This window comes from Danio rerio, chromosome 3 (genome assembly GCF_052040795.2).
Source record: "Danio rerio strain M-AB ecotype USA chromosome 3, GRCz13ab, whole genome shotgun sequence".
In the NCBI taxonomy this organism is placed as follows: Eukaryota; Metazoa; Chordata; class Actinopteri; order Cypriniformes; family Danionidae; genus Danio; species Danio rerio.
Genome location: NC_141023.1, coordinates 5413282 through 5433969, shown reverse-complemented (window position 1 = coordinate 5433969; position 20688 = coordinate 5413282). Strand labels below are relative to the sequence as shown.

Below are 20688 nucleotides of genomic sequence, written 5' to 3'. Positions count from 1 at the left end.
AAATTTAAATGACTCCTTAAAATCAATAATACTATTCAGGTGTGTTTTCTTCTAAATCATGTCCAGTCAGCTGAACAGACAGGTGAGTGTCATGGAGAAAGCTGCATAGCCTACATACCTTTTGCCTTTTTATTTCTTTTTATTACCTTTAATAAATGTTCAGAAATTTTTTCAATAAATAAACGTCTTTAATGTTGTCATTATTATGTATTATTTGTAGAATTTTGACGGAAATAATGTATTTAATAGATTATAAAACAAAGCTGTAACAAAACGTCCAACATTAACTAATAACTACTGAACCAAACGACTCCTTTTTCTTTTTGCAACTGACCTCAAATTATTTGTACTATTTTTTAAACACTCTGAAGTACTCACCAATGGATAAATACGAGTTTTAAATCACCTGAACCCTGAAAACTGCTGTTTGTAGCTTTGTTATTGTTTTATTAAATCATTTTGTCATCTTGCAGCCGTTATATGTTTAGTCAATACTCAGTTTCGCCACTAGATGTCAGCAAAGACGCATTCTGTGTGCAAGATCATCAACGACAGAAAAACTCTAGTGGTAAAAATTACTGTTGCCGCGTCTCAATTCGCTTACTATCCGTCCTAAATACTATTCAAAAATATAATCATGTCCCAAACCGTAGCGCTATCCGCTAATATGGCCTACAATACATTACCCCTTGAACGTCAACTACATTAGAACTACAAACTCTGAGGTAAATTGTAAACAAACTACAGACATGGCGGACGAGACCAACCGTCAAGCAGAGATGCTTCGGTAAAGTTGTTTGATTGAATGACTATTGATTATTATCTAGCCAACTGGAAAATCTTTAAATCGTGTTTTCTGTGTTATATTTCATCTGCAACAACAGTGTGAACTTCTAAGACGAGTTTGGACGTTAACTTCTGAATTATCCAAACACCTGAGGAGATTTCTGGATGAAGGATTAATCTGTTGCTGCTTCTCCAATAAGGTAACGTTAAGCCATTCAATATGAAAGAAATGTGGATGATGTACCGTTATAATGTCCCAAAGCTTGCATACTTTTCTGTTACATACTCAAAAGTGTGTTTTTCTTCACTAAAAGTATACTTTTAGGATGTATAAGTATGTAAAGGGGGTATGCACAGCTGTTTCTTCCCATACCCTTCCGGTGAATGGGTAACGTAATGTGACTCCTTCCCTCTTTATTCAGTTCCTTTTACAGCATGGATGTTTGAATGTAATTTAAATACAATCAGTTCAATAGACTTCAGTATTCATTTAGCTGTTCAAGTGTAAACCGAGATGAAAAACCATTTACATGCACGCGCCCGTCATGATCAGCAGGTGAGCACAGAAACACCCTTGATTATACTGGGGTAAAATAAATGTTCATAATTAAAGACATGGCATAGGAAAATGTTATGTAATGCAGTGTTTCTTGTACTTTCTGAGACCCACTCTTTGCCGTATATCAAACAGGCTGTGAAGATCTTTGATTTTTAAAGAAAACAGACCTTAAACATGCCAATTTTGTAACAGCATACAGTTCACTGGAAGAGCTTGACCCTTGTTACTGCAAAATTAAAAGTCCTTCCTTCTGCATACCAATGCATATACCCTATTGTGACAGAGCACAAGCCTTTAGAAATTATTAGGAAACTATGGACACTTTTTTAACACTTTCAACCAGTTCAATACCTTAAATTGTAGTCTTAAACAGGAAGGCTGGAACATGAAACAAATAGAAAATGTTGTATATATTTTAGAAATATTCCCCAAATTTCTTGTATTCTTCTAGCCATTGGTTTTTAGAGAGCAACATTTCAAAATATAAACTGAAAAGACATTTTTAAGATCCTCAGATGTTTCTGATTAACAAGTAAAATTAGAGCAGCATCATTTAAAATTGTTCATTGCATTTATCCTGTAAAACTAGCCATTACTAAATGCTGTAAAGACATTGGTTTGAGGTGAACTGCATCTCAAAGATATCAAAGATGTTTTGTTTCTTTTTAATGATTGTTCTGTTGATTCAAATGTTGATGTTTTGTGAATTTACTATTTATGGAAAATACCTGAAACACAAGAGTAAATGAAAATTCAAAAAGTAAACAAACTAGTTTTACTCATTTTAACATAGACATGGATCACTGCTTTAATTAGCTAAAAGAAACAACACGTAATAGCAAAAACACTATGAATACTCACTATGAATCACTTGCTGGAATAGTTTAAAAACACAAATAATACGGTGGCCAAGAGAGGTTAATGTGCTGCAATTTAAGAAAGCCCAATGGGGTTAACTTCATCAATTTGATAGCAAATGTTCTGCAAATCCGCACAATGCAAACAAATTAAGAAAACGCACTGCAATTTTTCACAACACATGCAAATAGCAAAATAAGACAAAATAAATGTTTCAAGGGGACCCAAAACTGTCATGGGCCCGGCTACTTAGGTTATGGTTATTTAGGTTAATGGTATACAAAAGACAAGCGAATCATGTTATCAGGATGTTACAATAAACAACAACAACGATGGGGACATGTTGTAAAACATATGCTGGAGAAGTTGGCGGTTCATTCTGCTGCTGTGACCCCAGGGGACTAAGCCGAAAAGAAAATGAATGAATGAATAATTTTGGTTAATTTTCCTGACTGATAAACTAAACTCATAGTAACTTTGAGCCATTAACACTAATATAAATGGTTTGAGTGACTTCTTTGTGCATTCACTAACAGCAGAATTACCAAGATTGCACTTGCGATGCTTCTTAAAACTAAGAAACAAACAATAAGTTGCCAGTAAAACCTTCTCTGCTGGCCAAAACACTCAGAATCCCTAATTTATTTTTAAAAAAATCTATAAAATTTTTTTGATTTGTGGTAAATTTATGATCAAATAAAATTCCATAGTATATTAATAGTATACATAGTATTCCATAGAATTTAATTTAGTGCTTTTTGTTCGGCATGACATCAATCAGGCAGTGAAAATCATTAATTTAAAAACGCATAACTGTTCATCAGAAGTGCTTGAGATGGACTACTGACATTTAAAAGTCGCCATTATAAGCAAATGAAATGTCTATATATGATCACTTCACTTTGGCTTTAGTTTCAATCAGGTAAAAATAAAATAACTAGACATACCGAATGTGAAATCAACAAATAAAATAAATTAAAAAATCACTGATCTGTTGTTTAACAGCAGTCTGTGAATATCAGTATCGGTCTAACGTTAGGATTAAATAATGGAAATGTAAGGATGGCTACATCTCTCCATAATATTAAACCCTGAGAACTGATGGAACTCCACACGAGACAAGACCGTGAGAATGGTCAGTCACTATAACAATAAACTTTCTAATCTAAGAAGATCAGCTAGGAAACCAGTTGTGCAGGTTGTCTCAATCATGCATCCTGAGTCCCCCAATTTGCCCTTGACTTTACCGTCTTTGCAAGAGCAGCTCCACACAGAATTTGTAAGTTTTTAATATGGTGTATTTTGTGGCTCTATATCCATGTTTGATGTCATTTTAAATGTCTCTGTGTGATTGGTAAAGTGGTCCTAATTTCAATGTAATATTTTACTATCTCTCTTGTATCAGTAATTTTGGGTTTTGACTTTGATAAGATCTTTGCCAGATGCTCCACTCCAGGGAAAATGGTCTTCATATCAACTCATGACCAGGCAAGAGTCTTGGTGATGCTTTTATTGTCTTGATTTTATGGAGATTTGAGCATTTAAGGGAAATGTGCAGAGGTGTCTGTGGGATCCTGCAGTCAGGATACCCCATTGCAGTGTATAATAAGTCTCTGAGCTCTGCATCAGGACTTGTAAGCTGCAATGTATTTCTACATGGTCAGGTATTTATCTCTAACTCTTAAGTATGAGCAAGCATGGGGCGGCCTATTATTACTTAAATGAAATTAGCTTATCTTCTATCTAAGAATCAGAACTGGCAAGGATGTGTCCGTGAGCAGATGGAACTGGCCAGCATACTAAGCGACTTCGGGTAAATGATGAACCATTAACGGAAAATAAATATTTATTCGGTTAATCAATCTAATTTAGACCTAATCTCAACCTATAAATGTAATCAGCTTGAATTAGATGAATCTAAATTTAAATGATTTTAAATTGGAGTCAGATTAAAAGTTGGAAACAAATGAAAATAAATTAACAAATAAAAATATTTCTTTTCTCATGTGCTAGAAAGGTTTACACACATTTAACCTTCACCTATGCTGTTAGTTCTGCCATAGAACTAATAGATGGACCCTTACAGAAACATGAAAACTTAAAGCTCCAGACCTATATTTACTAACCACTGAATCTCAAGATCTTCAGAGAGTCGAGAGTATGGAAGAAAGGAAAGACAGTCTCAGTGAAGGTGGTTGTGAATTTTTGTAGAAGTGTGTTATTTACAGAATCAGAGAAACACACTGTTCCACTATCATAGTCCAGTTCAACTCTCACACGCTCAGGATTTTGACCAACAGAAAATCCAGGCCATTTTGACATACTAAAATTATCATAGTGAACACTCCAGTTGTCAGACGTTAATAAATTAGCTCCCTTTTTGTGGCTTGATTCTGTCATTACTCCAATAGTCCAGAATTTACTGTCTTTCACCTCCACATCCCAGCTGTGCTTTCCTGAGTTATAACCCTCTGAACCCAGAACATACGGATGGTAGGGTTTCTCTGGAGTTTCAGAAATCTTCTCTCTCTTCACAATGGTCAGATCATCAGACACTACAAGATCCGGATGAGCTGTTTTTGGATCCAAAAACACAGGAACTGAGGAGAGACAATCAACAACTGCTTTAATGTGATGTTCAATTGTAGAAATCTTTTCAAAAATAATATGAAAGTATACCTCACAATAATTTCCAAGATGTTTATGAATGCATTTCTTTATAGTTCCTTAAGTTAGCATGAACTTAGAATGTACTCTTATTAATTTTGTGTGTAAAACTGTTGTGTTCATTATAAATTATTTTTAATGCACTTTTTTATATGTACATGTCCTCATAATCTATTGCAAGATTGATGATTGCAAACTGACATTCAAATCTGCTTCCACTTTGTCAACTTCTAAAGATCCAATCAATTTCCAAAATCTTTGGATCTGTCAACTCTGCCATCTGGAAGAGAGTAATACCTTTGATTTCGCCATGAAATCAAAATCTACTCTTCTTATTTTTATAAGTAAATAGTAGAGGTGTCATGGTACAAAGGTCACGGTTCGGTTCACACACACTCATGATTAAAACAGTCAGTCCAGATGTGCACCGCTGTTAGACAGAAAAGACCACAGCAGTGCAACAATTGAGGAGTCATTCACAAAGAACCTGTTTTTGCATCTGAAACCATGAGACGCATTGCTTATAAGTGGCTCTGCCATGTTGCAAACAGAAGCGAGCAACGCTAGTCCCGCCTCCAAGTTCTTCTGATTGGTCCACTGTTGTGGACAGAGACAGTATGATGAATGAGTGCTGCTGTGGGTGAATCTTGAAATTGTTTTATCTTCACATGGCTTCTGAAAAACTGGTGCCACTAAAGACACGAGCAGGGCCGGAGTGAGACTCCTTTTTAGCTCTGGAGTTTCAGGCCTTAGACCGGCACACCTCAGTCGACGACTGACTATATTAAAATAACGTTATTTCTAATTCAGTTTTAAATGACACTAGCATGTCTTTTTCAAGGACACAGCTGCTTTAGAACTTTAAATGTCTTTAAACATTAATTCTTTATAGATATCTAGTCCTTTGTAACGGTCGTCACACAAAAAAATAAAATATGTACACCTACATAAGTAAGCCAAACAGTATTATATGTCTTAACATTAAAAAAGAAAAAAAAAATTTTATTCCGGTGTGGTTCCAACTCGGATCGAAGGTGTCGTAACACAATGTGCTAACCACTAGACCATGATTAAGCTATAAAGTTGATATGTTCAAGATAAAGAATAAGTATTGCACTGTTACCTGCTGCGATTGATGTCTACTCTTTTTTTTTTTTTTACCCTACTCTATTTCTCCCTTTTTAGATTTCTGATTAGGTTATGTCAGATTTATTAATATAGTGAATCATCTGATTTTCATTGAGCAGGTGTAATATTCATTAATATTAATTAATATTCACTAAGGTGCCGCTGTTTGGGGTGGAATGATAGTTGCATCATCATTAAACTGCAGGCTACATTTTTCTCACGGTGCTGCGAGAAAATAAATAAAAAGAGCAGAGCTGCTGCAAATTAATGAATAAAAAGAGTGAGGCTATGGTCAAATAAACAAATAAATGAAAAGTGCAACAGCTGAGAGTGCAAGCAGCTAGGGACACCGGCCCTCGCGACCAAAAAATGGACCGGCCCACCGTGAATTCTCCCGGTCCTCCCAATTAGCCAATCCGGGCCTGAACGCGAGTGTATAACGATCACACATTCGTTAAACAACGGAAATAAAAGATACTGTCTCAACTTGTAAGTATGTAAGTAAGTCTGTATTCTAATCTTCACTACACACTAGAGATGCGCGGATCAGCTGAAATGACACCCGAATTTGCGGCTTCATACTAATCATCCACCTGCCCGCACATATTTTTTTATCTGTCATATGCATCCGCGCCCGATCATCACTTTAATAATTTAATTCTTTGTATTAGGCATGATAGGTCACTGTCAGGGGCGGAGCAAACTGAACTGGAGGTCAAGGCAAAAAATGATCATGCCGCCCTTATACCGAAAGCGAAAACGAGAGACGGGGGTGTGATTGTGCGTATACGTCAACGAGGACTGGGGCGGTGGGGGGATTGTCACGGACCAAATGCTACCCTAGGTGGCCACCTGGGTCGCCTCTATGGACGCTCTGACTCTGGTCACCGTGAATACTAACAGCAGATTCAGTAAGCTTTAATCTGCGCATCTCTGATAGTAAAATAATACGTTAATCGTAAACGTTTTTAAATGAACATTCATTTATAAAAACTGAAGTTTGTCTTTAGACAGCATTTTCTTCATTTATAAATAGATACAGAAAGTAAAAATAAACTTTTTAGCTATTACAGATACAGAAACAAGATAACAAAAAGTTTGCCACTTCAGCTTAAATGGCAGCTATGTTGTGTTTACTTGGCCTTTTTCTTCGTCTGTGCAAAAACAGAACAGCATCTATTGTGACTGGATTTAGGCGATTCCGCCTCGCCTACAAAACCCAGCCAGCTGTACTGAATGAGCGTTTGCTCGCACTGCTTGTTGTAGGAATTAGCAAGATTCTCTTTGCAAGCCACTGCAGTCGTGTAAATAAGCAATCTTGTTTCTCCCAAAACGACAGCAGATTTTCCTCTGATGGCTCCTCTAACTGATACTTTGAACAGTAGGCTACTCTTGCACTTCATCCATTATTTTGAGCATCTCATCTTCCCATTCTGCAAAGCCCACTTTCTACTTTTTCACTAGTCCACTGCCATGTCCCGCTACATCTACCCGCAATTAATCAAAATGTATTTTTTATTACCTAGCCCGCCTTGACTATCCGCAGTGCCCGCGGATATAACCGACATCCGCACATCACTACTACACACAATATTGTGTAACAGTTGTTGTCTGCTGCAGCTGCTGTTATGCTGCTGCATTTTCATTAAAAGAGATTTCAATTTTGAAGCTTACTGAACCTTACATTTAATACACAATTAATGTTTTTCTGCTGTTTTAGGAGAGTGAGGAGCTTAATCTTCAAAAGTTTAACAGTTTCCTAATTATAAAGTTTTATTTTTATAATCATTCATTTAGGGTGGGGTTATCAGTCTTTTGGGGTGGGGCTATCAGTCCTTTAGGGCAAGGTTATAAGTTCTTAAGATAAGGTTATCAGTCCTTTAGGGTGGGGCTATCGGTCCTTTGGGGCAGGGTTATCACTCCATTAGGGTGGGGTTATGAGTCCTTTAGGGTGGGGTTATCAGTCCTTTGGCGCAGGGTTATCAGTCCTTTAGGGTGGGGCTATCTGTCCTTTAGGGTGCGATTATCAGTCCTTTGGGGCAGGGTTATCAGTCCTATAGGATGGGGCTAAAAATCCTTTGGGGCAGGGTTATCAGTCCTTTAGGGCAGGGGTTCCCAAACTTTTCAGCCCGCAACCCCCAAAATGACAATGCCAGTGACTCGTGACCCCCAATATTCTCTGAGGTGGTGGTTATAAATACAGAAACCTTGAATGCAATGACGCGCACAAACACACCAATAGACCCAAGTCTATTCTTTGTTTTTTTTTATGTATGTCAGTGCTGTAAATGGGCTAGAAAGTTTAACCTGGTTTTACAAAATCTGCTGTATCTGACAGTATTGCTGTGTCTTTAGTATAATGTAATTACCCGAGAAGTCGCAATCCAATAGAACTAGTAACTATAAGCTACTATAGTAACTATATAGTTTATAGTAACTATAAATGACTATTTTTTTTCTCTTCAGTAGGTTATTGATAAAATACAGTAAGTCTTAAGGTTTAATAAAAATTTATTGATTTTTAAAAATCACCAGGCGACCCCCCTTCATTGTCACGCGACCCCTCGGGGGGTCCCGACCCCCACTTTGGGAACCTCTGCTTTAGGGTAGGGCTATCAGTCCTTTAGGGCGGGCTATCAGTCCTTTAGGGTGGAGTTATCAGTCCTTTTAGGTGGGGTTATCAGTTTTTTGGGGTGGGGCTATCAGTGCTTTAGGGCAGGGTTATCAATTTTTAAGATGAGGTTATCAATCCTTTAGGGTGGGGTTATCAGTCTTTTAGGGTGGGGCTGTCAGTCCTTTAGGGCAGGGTTAACAGTTCTTAAAGAGCCCATATTATGGGTTTTTGAAAATGCCCTTCTATGTAGTGTGTAACACATCTCTAAGTGAAGTGAAATATCCAGCTGAGGCTTAAATCTGAAAGTGTACAGTGTTTAAAACTATTCATCTACAAAAAAAAATAGTCTCGTAGTGCTTCACATGAGTCGTCTTGATAACGAGACATTAGGTGTTTCGCAATGACGTATCTATGAAACACAAGTAGTTGTGCGCGCAAACCCGGGAGATTTGAAACCTGCGGCCCCGCCCACCAACACACAAAAAAAGCCACACACATACACACACACAGACGCCGGTCGAATAAAGTCAAGTTGTGCAGATGGATATTATTGTCAGTCTCCAACCGAAGATGAAACCTCAGCATTAGCCCAGCCTTGAGCAGTTTGAGTGCTTCTGGAAACTACATGCTACAAAGAATACTTCATCGGCCGTTTGTTAAAGGTAGGATCAGTAAAGATTACTGATGGACTATGTCAAAACATGGATCGGTTTCTTCCTCCATTTTCAAGTGTGAGTAAGTGTGATTAAAGTTGTTGCCTTGTTTACTCTAGCTTGCAAATGTATTAAGTTGTGATTTGTTAATTGTAACCACGTGCCACGTGCCGCTTTGTTTACGGACTTCTGAGGAGGAGGGCAATATGTGTGTGTGTGTGTTGTGTCCTCTGAGGAGGAGGGTAATGTGTGTGTGTGTGTGTGCGTGTGTGTGTGTGTGAAAAGCGAGACCTGCTTGAAGAGGTGGTCTTGGTACGTATTCAAATGAACCCTGGAGCGTTTTTTTTGTGGTGAGAATATGATCCGTACTAAAACAGGTCCAACCGCAAGAAGTACTGCGCCTTTTGGACTAATCCAGCTGCCGTTTGCCGATGCGCTGTGCATCATGGGATATGGAGGAAAAAAATATTTGTTGACAGCGCTTTACCAACAGAGAGAGGGAGAGAGGGGAAAACATAACCTGATGAATCGTTGGTAATATTTTCGCAAGATGACCATGTCGCAGTTTAACTAAATTAATTTACTCCTCCTCCTGAAGTGACATGTGATGCATTAAAACTTTGTTTTCCAGCTGCGGCTGCGCTTTAACCTCGAAATGTATAGTTTGTCTAAGAAGGAATACATTCAATCAGCAAAGTCGTCCCTCCATAGTAAAAGCGACATTTTGTGTCTGCTGGTTTTGTTTACCTGTGGGAGTTCATTGGCATTTTCCCGCACGTGAATTCTGACCAATCGATAAGCAGTTTAGGAAATAAGTTCAACAACATCTGGCCGATGAGTGATGTGGATTTTGTCAGATGACTGCATTTTGGTTTGTTTCAACTGGTGCGAACCAAAGCCAGCAGTGTGGTGTGAAAACATCCACTTTAAAAAATCTCCACATCCACATTGAAAAACCTCAAGCTACTGACTTCAAGGCTCTGCTTGCCTCTTTTGACCTCAAAAGAGCACCTACTTTTGCTACTCGCAAATCAGGTAATCAACTAGACCTTATTTACACTCGAGATTGCTTCGCTGATTAAACACTAGTAACTCCACTACAAATATCGGATCATTTCCTTCAGTCTCTTAACATCCACATTACTCCTGAACTGCCACACACTCCAACACTAGTTGCCTTTCGCAAAAACCTATGCTCTCTCTCACCCATTAGACTATCCACCATTGTTTCAGACTTTCTTTCTCCAGCTTGCAAATTCTCTGCACTTGATACGAACAGTGCCACTGATACACTCTGCTCTACACTAGCATCATGTCTAGACAGACTATGTCCTCTTACATCCAGGCCAGCCTGTGCCAGTCCTCCTGCACCCCGGCTCTCTGATGTTCTACGTGAGCATCGCTCAAAACTTCGGGCTGCAGAGAGAATTTGGCGAAAAACTAAAAATCCTGCACAGCTCTTAACATACCAAACTCTTCTGTCTTCTTTCTCAGCTGAGGTTACTTCTGCAAAGCAGACATATTACCGTCTGAAAATCAACAATGCCACTAATCCTCGCTTACTTTTTAAAACATTTTCCTCCCTCCTCTATCCTCCTCCTCCACCCGCATCCTCCACACTTACTACTGATGACTTTGCTACATTCTTTTGCACCAAAACTGCAAAAATCAGTGCTCAATTTGCTGCACCTACAACAAACACGCAAGACACACCACCGTCACCACACACGCTCACCTCTTTTTCTCAGCTCTTAGAGTTTGAGGTGACCAAACTCGTGCTATCTAGCCATGCAACCACCTGTCCACTCGATCCCATTCCCTCTCATCTCTTGCAAGCCATCTCTCCTGCAGTCATACCAACACTGACTCACATAATCAACACATCTCTTGACTCTGGTTTATTCCCCACTTCATTTAAGCAGGCTAGGGTAACCCCACAGCTAAAGAAACCCAACTTGGATCAAAAGCTACTTGAAAACTACAGACCAGTATCCCTGCTTTCACTCATGGCCAAAATTCTGGAGAAAGTCGTGTTCAATCAAGTCCTGGACTTTCTTACTCAAAACAACCCCATGGACAACAAGCAATCTGGCTTTAAGAAAGGCCACTCAACTGAGACTGCGCTGCTCTCAGTCGTGGAGGATCTCAGACTGGCTAAAGCAGACTCTAAATCAGGGGTCACCAATCTCGGTCCTGGAGGGCCGGTGTCCCTGCAGGATTTAGCTCCAACTTGCCTCAACACACCTGCCTGAATGTTTCAAGTATACCAAGCAAGACCTTGATTAGCTTGTTCAGGTGTGTTTGATTAGGGTTGAAGCTAAAATCTCCAGGACACCGGCCCTTCAGGAACAAGTTTGGTGACCACTGCTCTAAATCATCGGCCCTCATCTTGCTGGATTTGTCAGCTGCTTTTGACACTAAACCACCAGATCCTGCTATCTACGCTCAAGTCACTGGGCTTTGCAGGTCCTTATTCAGAGACTCAGATCTTACCTCTCTGACAGGTCACTCAGGGTGTCTTGGAGGGGAGAGGTGTTCAACCTACAGCATCTAAACACTGGGGTAACACAGGGCTCTGTTCTTGGGCCACTTCTTTTCTCTGTCTACATAATATCTTATCTTACTCGACTCTACAGCATAACTTTTCAATCCAGATGGATGGGGCAACCATTACTGCATCCAAAATGGTGAAAAGCCTTGGAGTAACGATTGATGACCAACTAAACTTCTTTGACCACATCTCTAGAACTGCTCGATCTTGCAGATTCACACTCTACAACATCAGAAAGAGCCGACCCTTCCTATCTGAACATGCAGCTCAACTCCTTGTTCAAGCTCTTGTTCTCTCCAGACTGGACTATTGCAACTCTCTACTAGCCGGGCTTCCAGCTAACTCTATCAAACCTCTTCAGCTGCTTCAGAATGCAGCAGCACGAGTTGTCTTCAATGAACCTAAACGAGCACATGTCACTCCGCTGCTAGTCCGTTTGCACTGGCTGCCAGTTGCTGCTCGCATCAAATTCAAAGCTCTGATGTTTGCTTACAAAGCAACCTCTGGCTTTGCTCCTTCTTATCTGCTCTCACTTCTGCAGATCTATGTGCCCTCCAGAAACTTGCGTTCTGTGAATGAACGTCGCCTTGTGGTTCCATCCCAAAGAGGGAAGAAATCACTTTCCCGAACTCTCGTGTCAACCAATCGCAGCAGGCTGTCATCGGTCCAATCAGCGCAGATTAGCTTTGCGCTAAGGAGAGGTTTGGGAACAAATGAAACACTAAACGATTCATATTGTTGTTGCTGGGATAATTAGGTAAAAATAAATGTAGATTATAAGACCATGAAAGTGTTTTTTGACCTTGCACGCATATTAGCCTGTTGTTGGAGACCCTTTAAACCAAAATGACCCTATTTCATGTATAATGGGGCTCATTAAGATGAGGTTATCAGTCCTTTAAGGTGGGGCTATTGGTTCTTTAGGGTGGGGTTATCAATCCTTTAGGGTGGGGCTATCAGTCCTTAAGGGCAGGGTTATCAGTCCTTTATGGTGGGACTATCAGTCATTTAGGGCAGGGTTATCAGTCCCTTATGGTGAGACTATCAGATAGATTTTTAGGGTGGGGCTATCAGTCCTTTAGAGTAGGGCTATCAGTCCTTTAGGGCGGGGCTATCAGTCATTTAGGACAAGGTTATCAGTGTTTTATGGTGGGGCTATCAGTCCTTTAGGGCGGGGCTATCAGTCATATAGGGTGGGGTTATCAATCCTTTAGGGTGGGGTTATTAATCATTTAGGGTGGAGCTATAAGTCCTTTAGGGTGGGGTTATCAGTTCTTAAGATAAGGTTATTAGTTTTTTTACTACGGGGTTATCAGTCCTTTAGGGTGGAGCTATCAGTCCTTTTGGGTTGTGTTATCAGTCCTTTAGGGAAGGGTTATCAGTACTTTAGGGCGAGGTTATCAGTCCCTTATAGTGGAACTATCAGGTTTTTTAGGGTGGGGCTATCAGTCCTTTAGGGCGAGGCTATCAGTCATTTAGGGCAAGGTTAGTGTTTTATGGTGGGGTTATCAGTGCTTTAGGGTGGAGCTATTAGTCCTTTAGGGCGGGGCTATCAGTCCTTTAGGGTGGGGTTATCAGTCCTTTAGGGCGGGGCTATCAGTCATTTAGAGCAAGGTTATCAGTAGGTGCGTTCGACTTGATGCAGCGCTGTGCAGATCAATCGAAATCTTGTCCGGATTGATGCTGCGCCGACGCCACGTGACTGTCACATGTGGCATCAAAGTACCGCAACAGCGCTCCGAGATCAGACGGCAAACTCAGGCCGTGCAGCATCTGAACAGTGACTGCAGGAGCTCTGATGACGACACTGATATTACACGATTGGCCGAGTTCACCACATGACAACAAACACGTGTATTCGGGTTTAGTATTGGACAAATTCCGATTTCAAAAGTTTCAAAACAAACAATTCACTTTTCATCCCCTCTCTATCTTGTAAACATCATGCTTATTAAAAGACTACACATATTTTACTGCAGTATTCATCTTTTGTTAAATAATCTGGGTATAAATGCTGGCTTGTTTGCACAGGTTTATTTTCAACCTTTTTATTACTGGATTCAGCTCCATGAACGATTTAAATGATATATTTTAGTGAAAACCTAAATATGAACTCAAATCTTGAGTCTTACAGACTAGATATAAAATAATTATCGTCATTGATCCTGTCACCCTAAAGCTTTCTTAACAAATTAAGTTAAAGAACTATTTTATTAAATAACTATAAAATGATTTTATGATTATAATATATATATATATATATATATATATATATATATATATATATATATATATATATATATATATATATATATATATATATAAATAAATTATTTCCTGTATAGCCGTTTATACCTGGTCTTTCTGGGAATTGTCTGCTTAAAGTGTAGCTCGCTTTTTTTACCTTTTGTTCAATCTTTTTGGATTTTTGCATTTTTTGAAAATGCTTTCATTATCCAAAATAATCTCATTTATTAAGACTTAATCAAAGCACCTTGTTTTGCGTTTTACATTGGAAAGTTTTATATCTATAAATGTGCATATATGTAAACCCCCTTTTAGCAAATTCAAACAAGAAGTATTAGCCTAAAGAGTGATGTTTAACTCCTAGAATTTGTGCTTATTGCTTTGTATTTATTAGACCTGTTTGTTTTTATGTTTATATATTAACCTCTCATATACCCTTATTTCTCTCATGCATTTGTTATATATTTTATTCATAATTATTGTTTAAAAATGAACTATAGTTTGTTGAGACTGTATTCTGTTTTATAAGTGTTTTGTTGTTATAAATAAAAATAAATAAAAAATGATGATGACGCCATGTGATCGGTCATCATGACTGCAGCAAGTTTGAGCCCCGAAGTGTCCAGCTGTCTGGCTTGACGGCTCCGTTTTCAACTCCACCCCCGCCTGTGCTTAATCTTGTTGATCACCGGCTGCAGCTGTGCTTCATGTCGAACGCACCTAAGCTGCATCCCAAATCGCATACTTATGCACTATTCTACGCCATTTTGTAGTATAAATAGTGTAAGTAGTGTGTTCACACTGAAAACTCTAAAAATATTAAGTGCACTTTAATTACCCTGATGATGCACTCATTCAGCTGCTAAAATGAAGTGTGTATTGATGGACACTTCACGCTCTCAACGACCGCAGGTTTGCTTACGTAGCGGAAGGGGCGGAGCTATCGGACGCACATGTTGAATAACTTTATATTGGATGGTGAAAGCAAAATTCTCCTATGAGAGTCATTATAGCGCCTCCCGATGGTGAATGCAGCAATACTCACGGCAGGAATTATTTGATAATTCGGTCGTTTATTTCACTGTTTTGACAACCGTCAAACGTCATCAGGAAACAGTTTGAATTTCCACTTAGTAAAAAAACATTAGTGTGCCATTTGGGACAACACTACATACATATACTACCCTGTTGAGTGTGTAAGTGCGTAAGTACATAGTGCCTAAATGCATAGTGTATAGTGTGCCATTGTTTTATGGTGTGGCCATAAGTGTTTTAGGGGGCGGGGCTATCAGTCATTTAGGGCAAGGTTATCAGTGTTTTATGGGGAAGCTATAAGTCCTTTAGGGTGGGGCTATCAGTCCATTAGAGTGGAGTTATTAATCCTTTAGGGTGGAGCTATCAGTTCTTTAGGGCAGGGTTATTAGTCCTTAAGGGTGGAGCTATCAGTCCTTTAGGGTGGGGTTATCAATCCTTTAGGGTGGAGCTATTAATTCTTTAGGGTGGAACTATCAGTCCTTTAGGGCAGGGTTATCAGTCTTTTAGGGTGGGGCTATCAATCATTTAGGGTGGAGCTATCAGACCTTTAGGGTGGGGCTGTCAGTCCTTTAGGGTGCGACTATCAGTTTTTTGGGGCAGGGTTATCAGTCCTTAATGGTGGGGCTATCAGTCATTTAGGGTGGGGTGATCAATTCTTTAGGGTAGGGCTATCAGTCATTTGGGGTGGGGTGATTAATTCTTAAGGGCGGGGTTATCCATCCTTAAGGGTGGGGCTATCAGTCATTTAGAGCAAGGTTATCAGTCCTTTAGGATGGATCTATCAGACATATAGGGTGGGATTATTAGTCCTTTAGGGTGGGGCTATCAGTCCTTTAGGGTGGGGCTATCAGTCATATAGGGTGGAGCTATCAGTCCTTTAGGGTGGGGTTATCAGTTCTTTAGAGCAGGGTTATCAGTCCTTTATGGTGGGGCTATCATACCTTTAGGGCAAGGTTATCAATCCTTTAAGGTTTGGCTATCAGTCCTTTAGGACAGGGTTATCAGTCCTTTTGGGTGGTGCTATCAGTCATTTAAGCAATGCCCATCCTTCATCAATTCCCTTGGTTTCCAAAGAACAAAATCATGCATCACCATACAATTTTTGTCATTTCAGGACTGTTTTAAGTGAATGTATGCAAAAAGGACAATTTTAACTTCCGATTCATGATGACTTTCATTTTGCTTTTGGCCTACTCCCACGTGTGATGACTAGGCCTACATAGATTCTACAGATTTTCAGCCCATCATTAATTCTGTTTATTTACTTGAGTAAATGTGTGTAAATCTAAATTTATTAGGTTTTTAAATTAATTACAGTAATATTACAGTAAAAGTATTATTTTCTGTCTTTAGAAGATATATGAGAGATTTGCTTTGTTTAATAAATAAAGTGAATCTACTTGATTTGCATTTTAAACATTAAATAAAAGTTAAAAAGGTATTACTTTTTATTTCACATATTAAGGTTTTAGTTATGAAACTCCCAAAATAATTCCGCAGAAATCCGCAGATTTTTACCACAATTCTCAGCAGAAATAGCAAAAACGTTCGCAGATTCCGTCTGGCCCTGGTGATGACCAACATCCCAAAACAGGATTGATCAAAATTACATTAGTAATAATATTAAATGTGTAATTGTGCACTAAAATAACCATCTGCTTTACTTAATTGGTGTTTAACCCACAAATAACAACAATAATAATGCAATAACTTGCCCAGTCCTAATAAAAATATGAATATTACAATTATTTATTTCAGAACTTAAAATTACTAGGTTTTGTCTTACAAACACTACTGTCGAACAGATGCAAGTTCTTTATTATGTCCTGATGCTGGATTGGTAGATGATGAAAAGTGTTCACGTTTGGTTGATGGCATTAATTAAATACCAGAAAAAAAAAATCACTCATTGATGACTAAAATAATCCAGCAGTTTAGCAACATGAAGACAGTATATGCAAGATCAGAGAAGTTCTGTAGACTTACTGTACTGGAAAATGTTATTAATCGTCTCCTCCATCTTTTTCTTGATGTTGGACATCAGGTTCCCCAAGTACCGTGACACATTTACTGAAGCTGCACATGGCAGTTCTGGATCCGGCTGTGAGATCTGGACCCTGGAAGAACATTCAGGAGTCAGAACTGCAGTGGCTTTAGCTTCAGGAGCAGACAGAGCAGAGACAATAGCAGGTCACTCACCTTCTTATAAAGACATCAGCGTCCTACAGAAGAAAAAGACAACTGATCATCAAGAGCTCAATCAATCAATCAATCAATCAATCAATCAATCAATCAATCAATCAATCAATCAATCAATCAAATCACTCATCTGGAATCAGACCTTCAGTAAACAGTCATCACTGGTTTTCAGCATCTCCTCTGTGTCTTTGATTGCATCTGTAAGAGTTGAGATCTGACTCTCGATCTCCTCCACTGTCTTCTTCATTATCTCCTCCTCTTCCTCCCTCAGTGCAGCGATCGCTGCTTGTTTTTCCTCTTCGAGTTTCTGGCGAAGCGCCTCAAACTGATGTTCAATCTGTTTCTGTGTGTAGTCGACCTTAACCTTTAAATGAAACAACATTGATGCTGAATTAACAAACATCATTACATCAGCTCACATAACGTCAAACATTTACATCAAACATTTAAAAGAAAATGATTCTGCATATTATTGATAAAAACAATCAAATCAATGTTTCTTGATTCTCTTTGATCGAGGGATTTTGAGCCATTTTTCTTGCAGAATAGTGGCCAAGTTGTCACCTCATGATGCTAATGGAGGAAAACTCAATCTAAAGTCTTGCTTTTATATTGGTGCATTATCATCCTGATACACAGCACCACCTTCAGGATACAACGTCTGAAACACTGTTTGCAGATGGTCCTCCAGAAAGGTTCAGTAGTTCTTAGCAGTGACGTGCCCATCTAGCCTAAGTATCGGGCCTAGGATGACAGTGAGTTTTCTGATGAATGTTCGCTCCAGGATGGAGTAACATGTATAAATTATTATTCTCTTTATGATTATTAATAAAGTTGAATGATCATTATATGATCAGCTTAAGAGTCATTCCACTACAGAGTATTACTGGAACAATATGTGTGTCATTGCTTTTTCTTTATGCCAAATTATTTGTTTCCTTAGGATATACCCAGCCAGGTCAGAGGTCATGGAGACCTCTTGAGTGGACCTGAACTCTTGTAAACAATTGTTTGCTGAGTTATTTCCCATTACATCTTTTAAAATCTTTTAAAATTAATTCCCTTGTATGTAAGCTGCCAGTTTGGATGTGGATTATACTGGTTTTTAACCAGTTTTGATAAGACTGCTGAGAGTTCACTCAGCCTTGAAACGGATTGAAACAGATTGTACATTGTGTGTGTTCTATTCCTTCCTGGATCATGCTTGCACCCACATGGACATTTTCTAAGTCTACAGAATCTGTGTTTTAACTAATCAGGTTAACACACCTATATGTATGAAGCAGTTAATAATTGTTATGTGAGAGTATAATTGTTATTGATTTGTGATTATAAGCAGAGCAGTCTACAAACTCATTGTTAGTGTTGAAGCTGGCTTCTGCTGATGAAACAACAAACTATTTTCAGTACATTTTCTTTTTAATTGTATCTCTGACTCCAGCTCTTCTTCTTCTGACAGACTGGTCATTTTTTGGGCGAAAACTGTAAAATAGCCCTACAAGGGAATGCCATGATATTGCAACCAAATCATCACTGATCCACCCCCATGCTTGTCTCTAGGTGGGACGCTTCTTTGGGGCTTCTCCACACTAAGGCCCCCATTACACTAATGCGTTTTAGTTTGAAAACGCATACATTTTGCTACGGTTAAGCCATCTGTCCACACTACACCGGGGTTTTCGATCGCCGAAAATGGAGCGTTTTGGAAACACTGGAGAGGCCGTTTTTATTCTAAAACGCTGCTGCTCTGTCTCAGTGTGGATGAGGGAAAACGGAGACATCTGAAAAGAGAGGCAGAGCTGCAAACATTCGCCTCTCTAATTGGGGCTTTTCAATATTAAGTAGCCTAACGTTACACACAGTTCAGTCCTGCATTCTCTCCTTGTAAGTTCAGACTTCGCAAGTTTGATATGGATAACAGACTCCCGAGGACACGTCGGGTAAATCTTCAAAGGGAACAGTGTACTTTATAACCTTATTCACATCATCCTGGCTACGTTGTTTCAGTTTTTTAACAATAAAATGAAAACAAGATATAAGGAACTGCTACTTTCATTTGATATTAACAACTTAATTAAAAGCAGAAATGTTGAGGCGTTGTGCTGGATATATGAGTGTCATCTTCACTATGTGCATATTCATAACAAAACGGAGCCTATAACATGACTGCCTCCTTTCATTTTCAGTGAAAATATGAAACATACCCTCTCTTCTGCTGAATTTCAGTTTTAATAATCAATAATGCCCAATATAACAGTATAACGTACATTAAGTTTATACATTATAGGAAATGAAGGCAAGCGATCAGTCAATGTGCAGAATGTACATGGTTACATTAATTATTAACTTATTTTTGCGCTCAGTCAAAACATGACAGCAGGCTACACGCTGAGTTCTCTCCTTCCACTGGGCACCCTGATCAGCACCCTGCACAATCCTTGGACCCTTGTACACTGAATTCACTAGTGGTGGGCAAAGCGAGGCTTCATGAAACACTGAAACAGTCGAAGCAAATGAGTCGAAGCTTCGAAACTTTTCGAAACCCAACTCTGCGGTGACACCTAGTGGTCATTTTTTATGTATTGCACCGAAACAGCTTCAGCAAGAACATTTTAGCAAATTGAGGTATTAAACCCCACTTTGTAGGAGTATATAATCAAGAGATTTAGCGGAGCGGTTAATGTTTCTGACTTGTGGGGATAATGAGTTTGAATCCAGGCTGATACGGCTATTTTGAAATGCTTTAATACCAGTTGGTAACGCTTTGTTCTTGTTTCGTACTGTTTCAACATTAGTCTGACATCCGAATAAACACTTTGTGAATAAATATGTCTTGTTTTGGTATTAAAACGGTTGTTGCTAGATCAGACACAATTGTGGCCAGAAGTTATCAAGAATTATTTATATTATTCATTAAATTTCCCATTTATTGTATTTCATTAACATCTACCCAAACCCTAAACCCAACCATCACAGTACTGTAAACATATTTATTGTTTTAGTGTTACAAAAATGATGCTATATTGATGGCGTATCAGCAGCTGTAATCTATTTAGGCTACACCATAAAACAGAAATATGATTAAAATACATAAAACCATGATTGTGGAGTATTTGTACAAGTCGGGATTCGAACCCAAAAGACATTGGAAGAATAGTAACAGCATGCACACGCACAGTCCACTAGGCCATATGAGAGAGGTAAAGGTAAAGACTCTGGCAGTAACATGTAGATTTGCCAGGTCTCGAAACGCTTCTTAATTGATCGATGCTTTGAATCACTTTAGTCACGTGACCAAGTGTTTCGGATCATGCTTCGGTGCAGTGTTTCGAAACACTTGCACTTTGGGATCTCGAAACTGTGTCAAAACGTCAGTTTCACGTCAGTCATC

The 20688-nt window shown here is 38.9% G+C and overlaps 1 protein-coding gene and 1 long non-coding RNA gene across 3 annotated transcripts in view; one reads left to right on the top strand and one right to left on the bottom strand.

Moving 5' to 3' along the window:
- The first annotated feature begins 516 nt into the window (after window positions 1-516).
- On the top strand, window positions 517-20118 carry LOC147845460 (uncharacterized). Its single transcript, XR_015480309.1, has 3 exons — window positions 517-787; window positions 885-986; window positions 17143-20118. It is a non-coding gene; the product is annotated as an uncharacterized LOC147845460 (long non-coding RNA).
- Window positions 781-20688, bottom strand: part of LOC147845459 (E3 ubiquitin-protein ligase TRIM39-like) — a 29455-nt gene continuing 9547 nt past the window's right edge. The window contains exons 4-7 of one of the 2 annotated variants that reach the window (XM_087243637.1): window positions 17440-17661; window positions 17298-17320; window positions 17085-17215; window positions 781-4803 (exon numbers count right to left, since the gene is read on the bottom strand). In XM_087243637.1, coding sequence (XP_087099763.1) covers window positions 4325-4803; window positions 17085-17215; window positions 17298-17320; window positions 17440-17661 — 855 coding nt within the window. In that variant the 3' untranslated portion in view covers window positions 781-4324. Of the gene's footprint in view, window positions 4804-17084; window positions 17216-17297; window positions 17321-17423; window positions 17662-20688 lie in introns of both variants that reach the window. The other variant, XR_015480205.1, reaches the window with a different exon arrangement.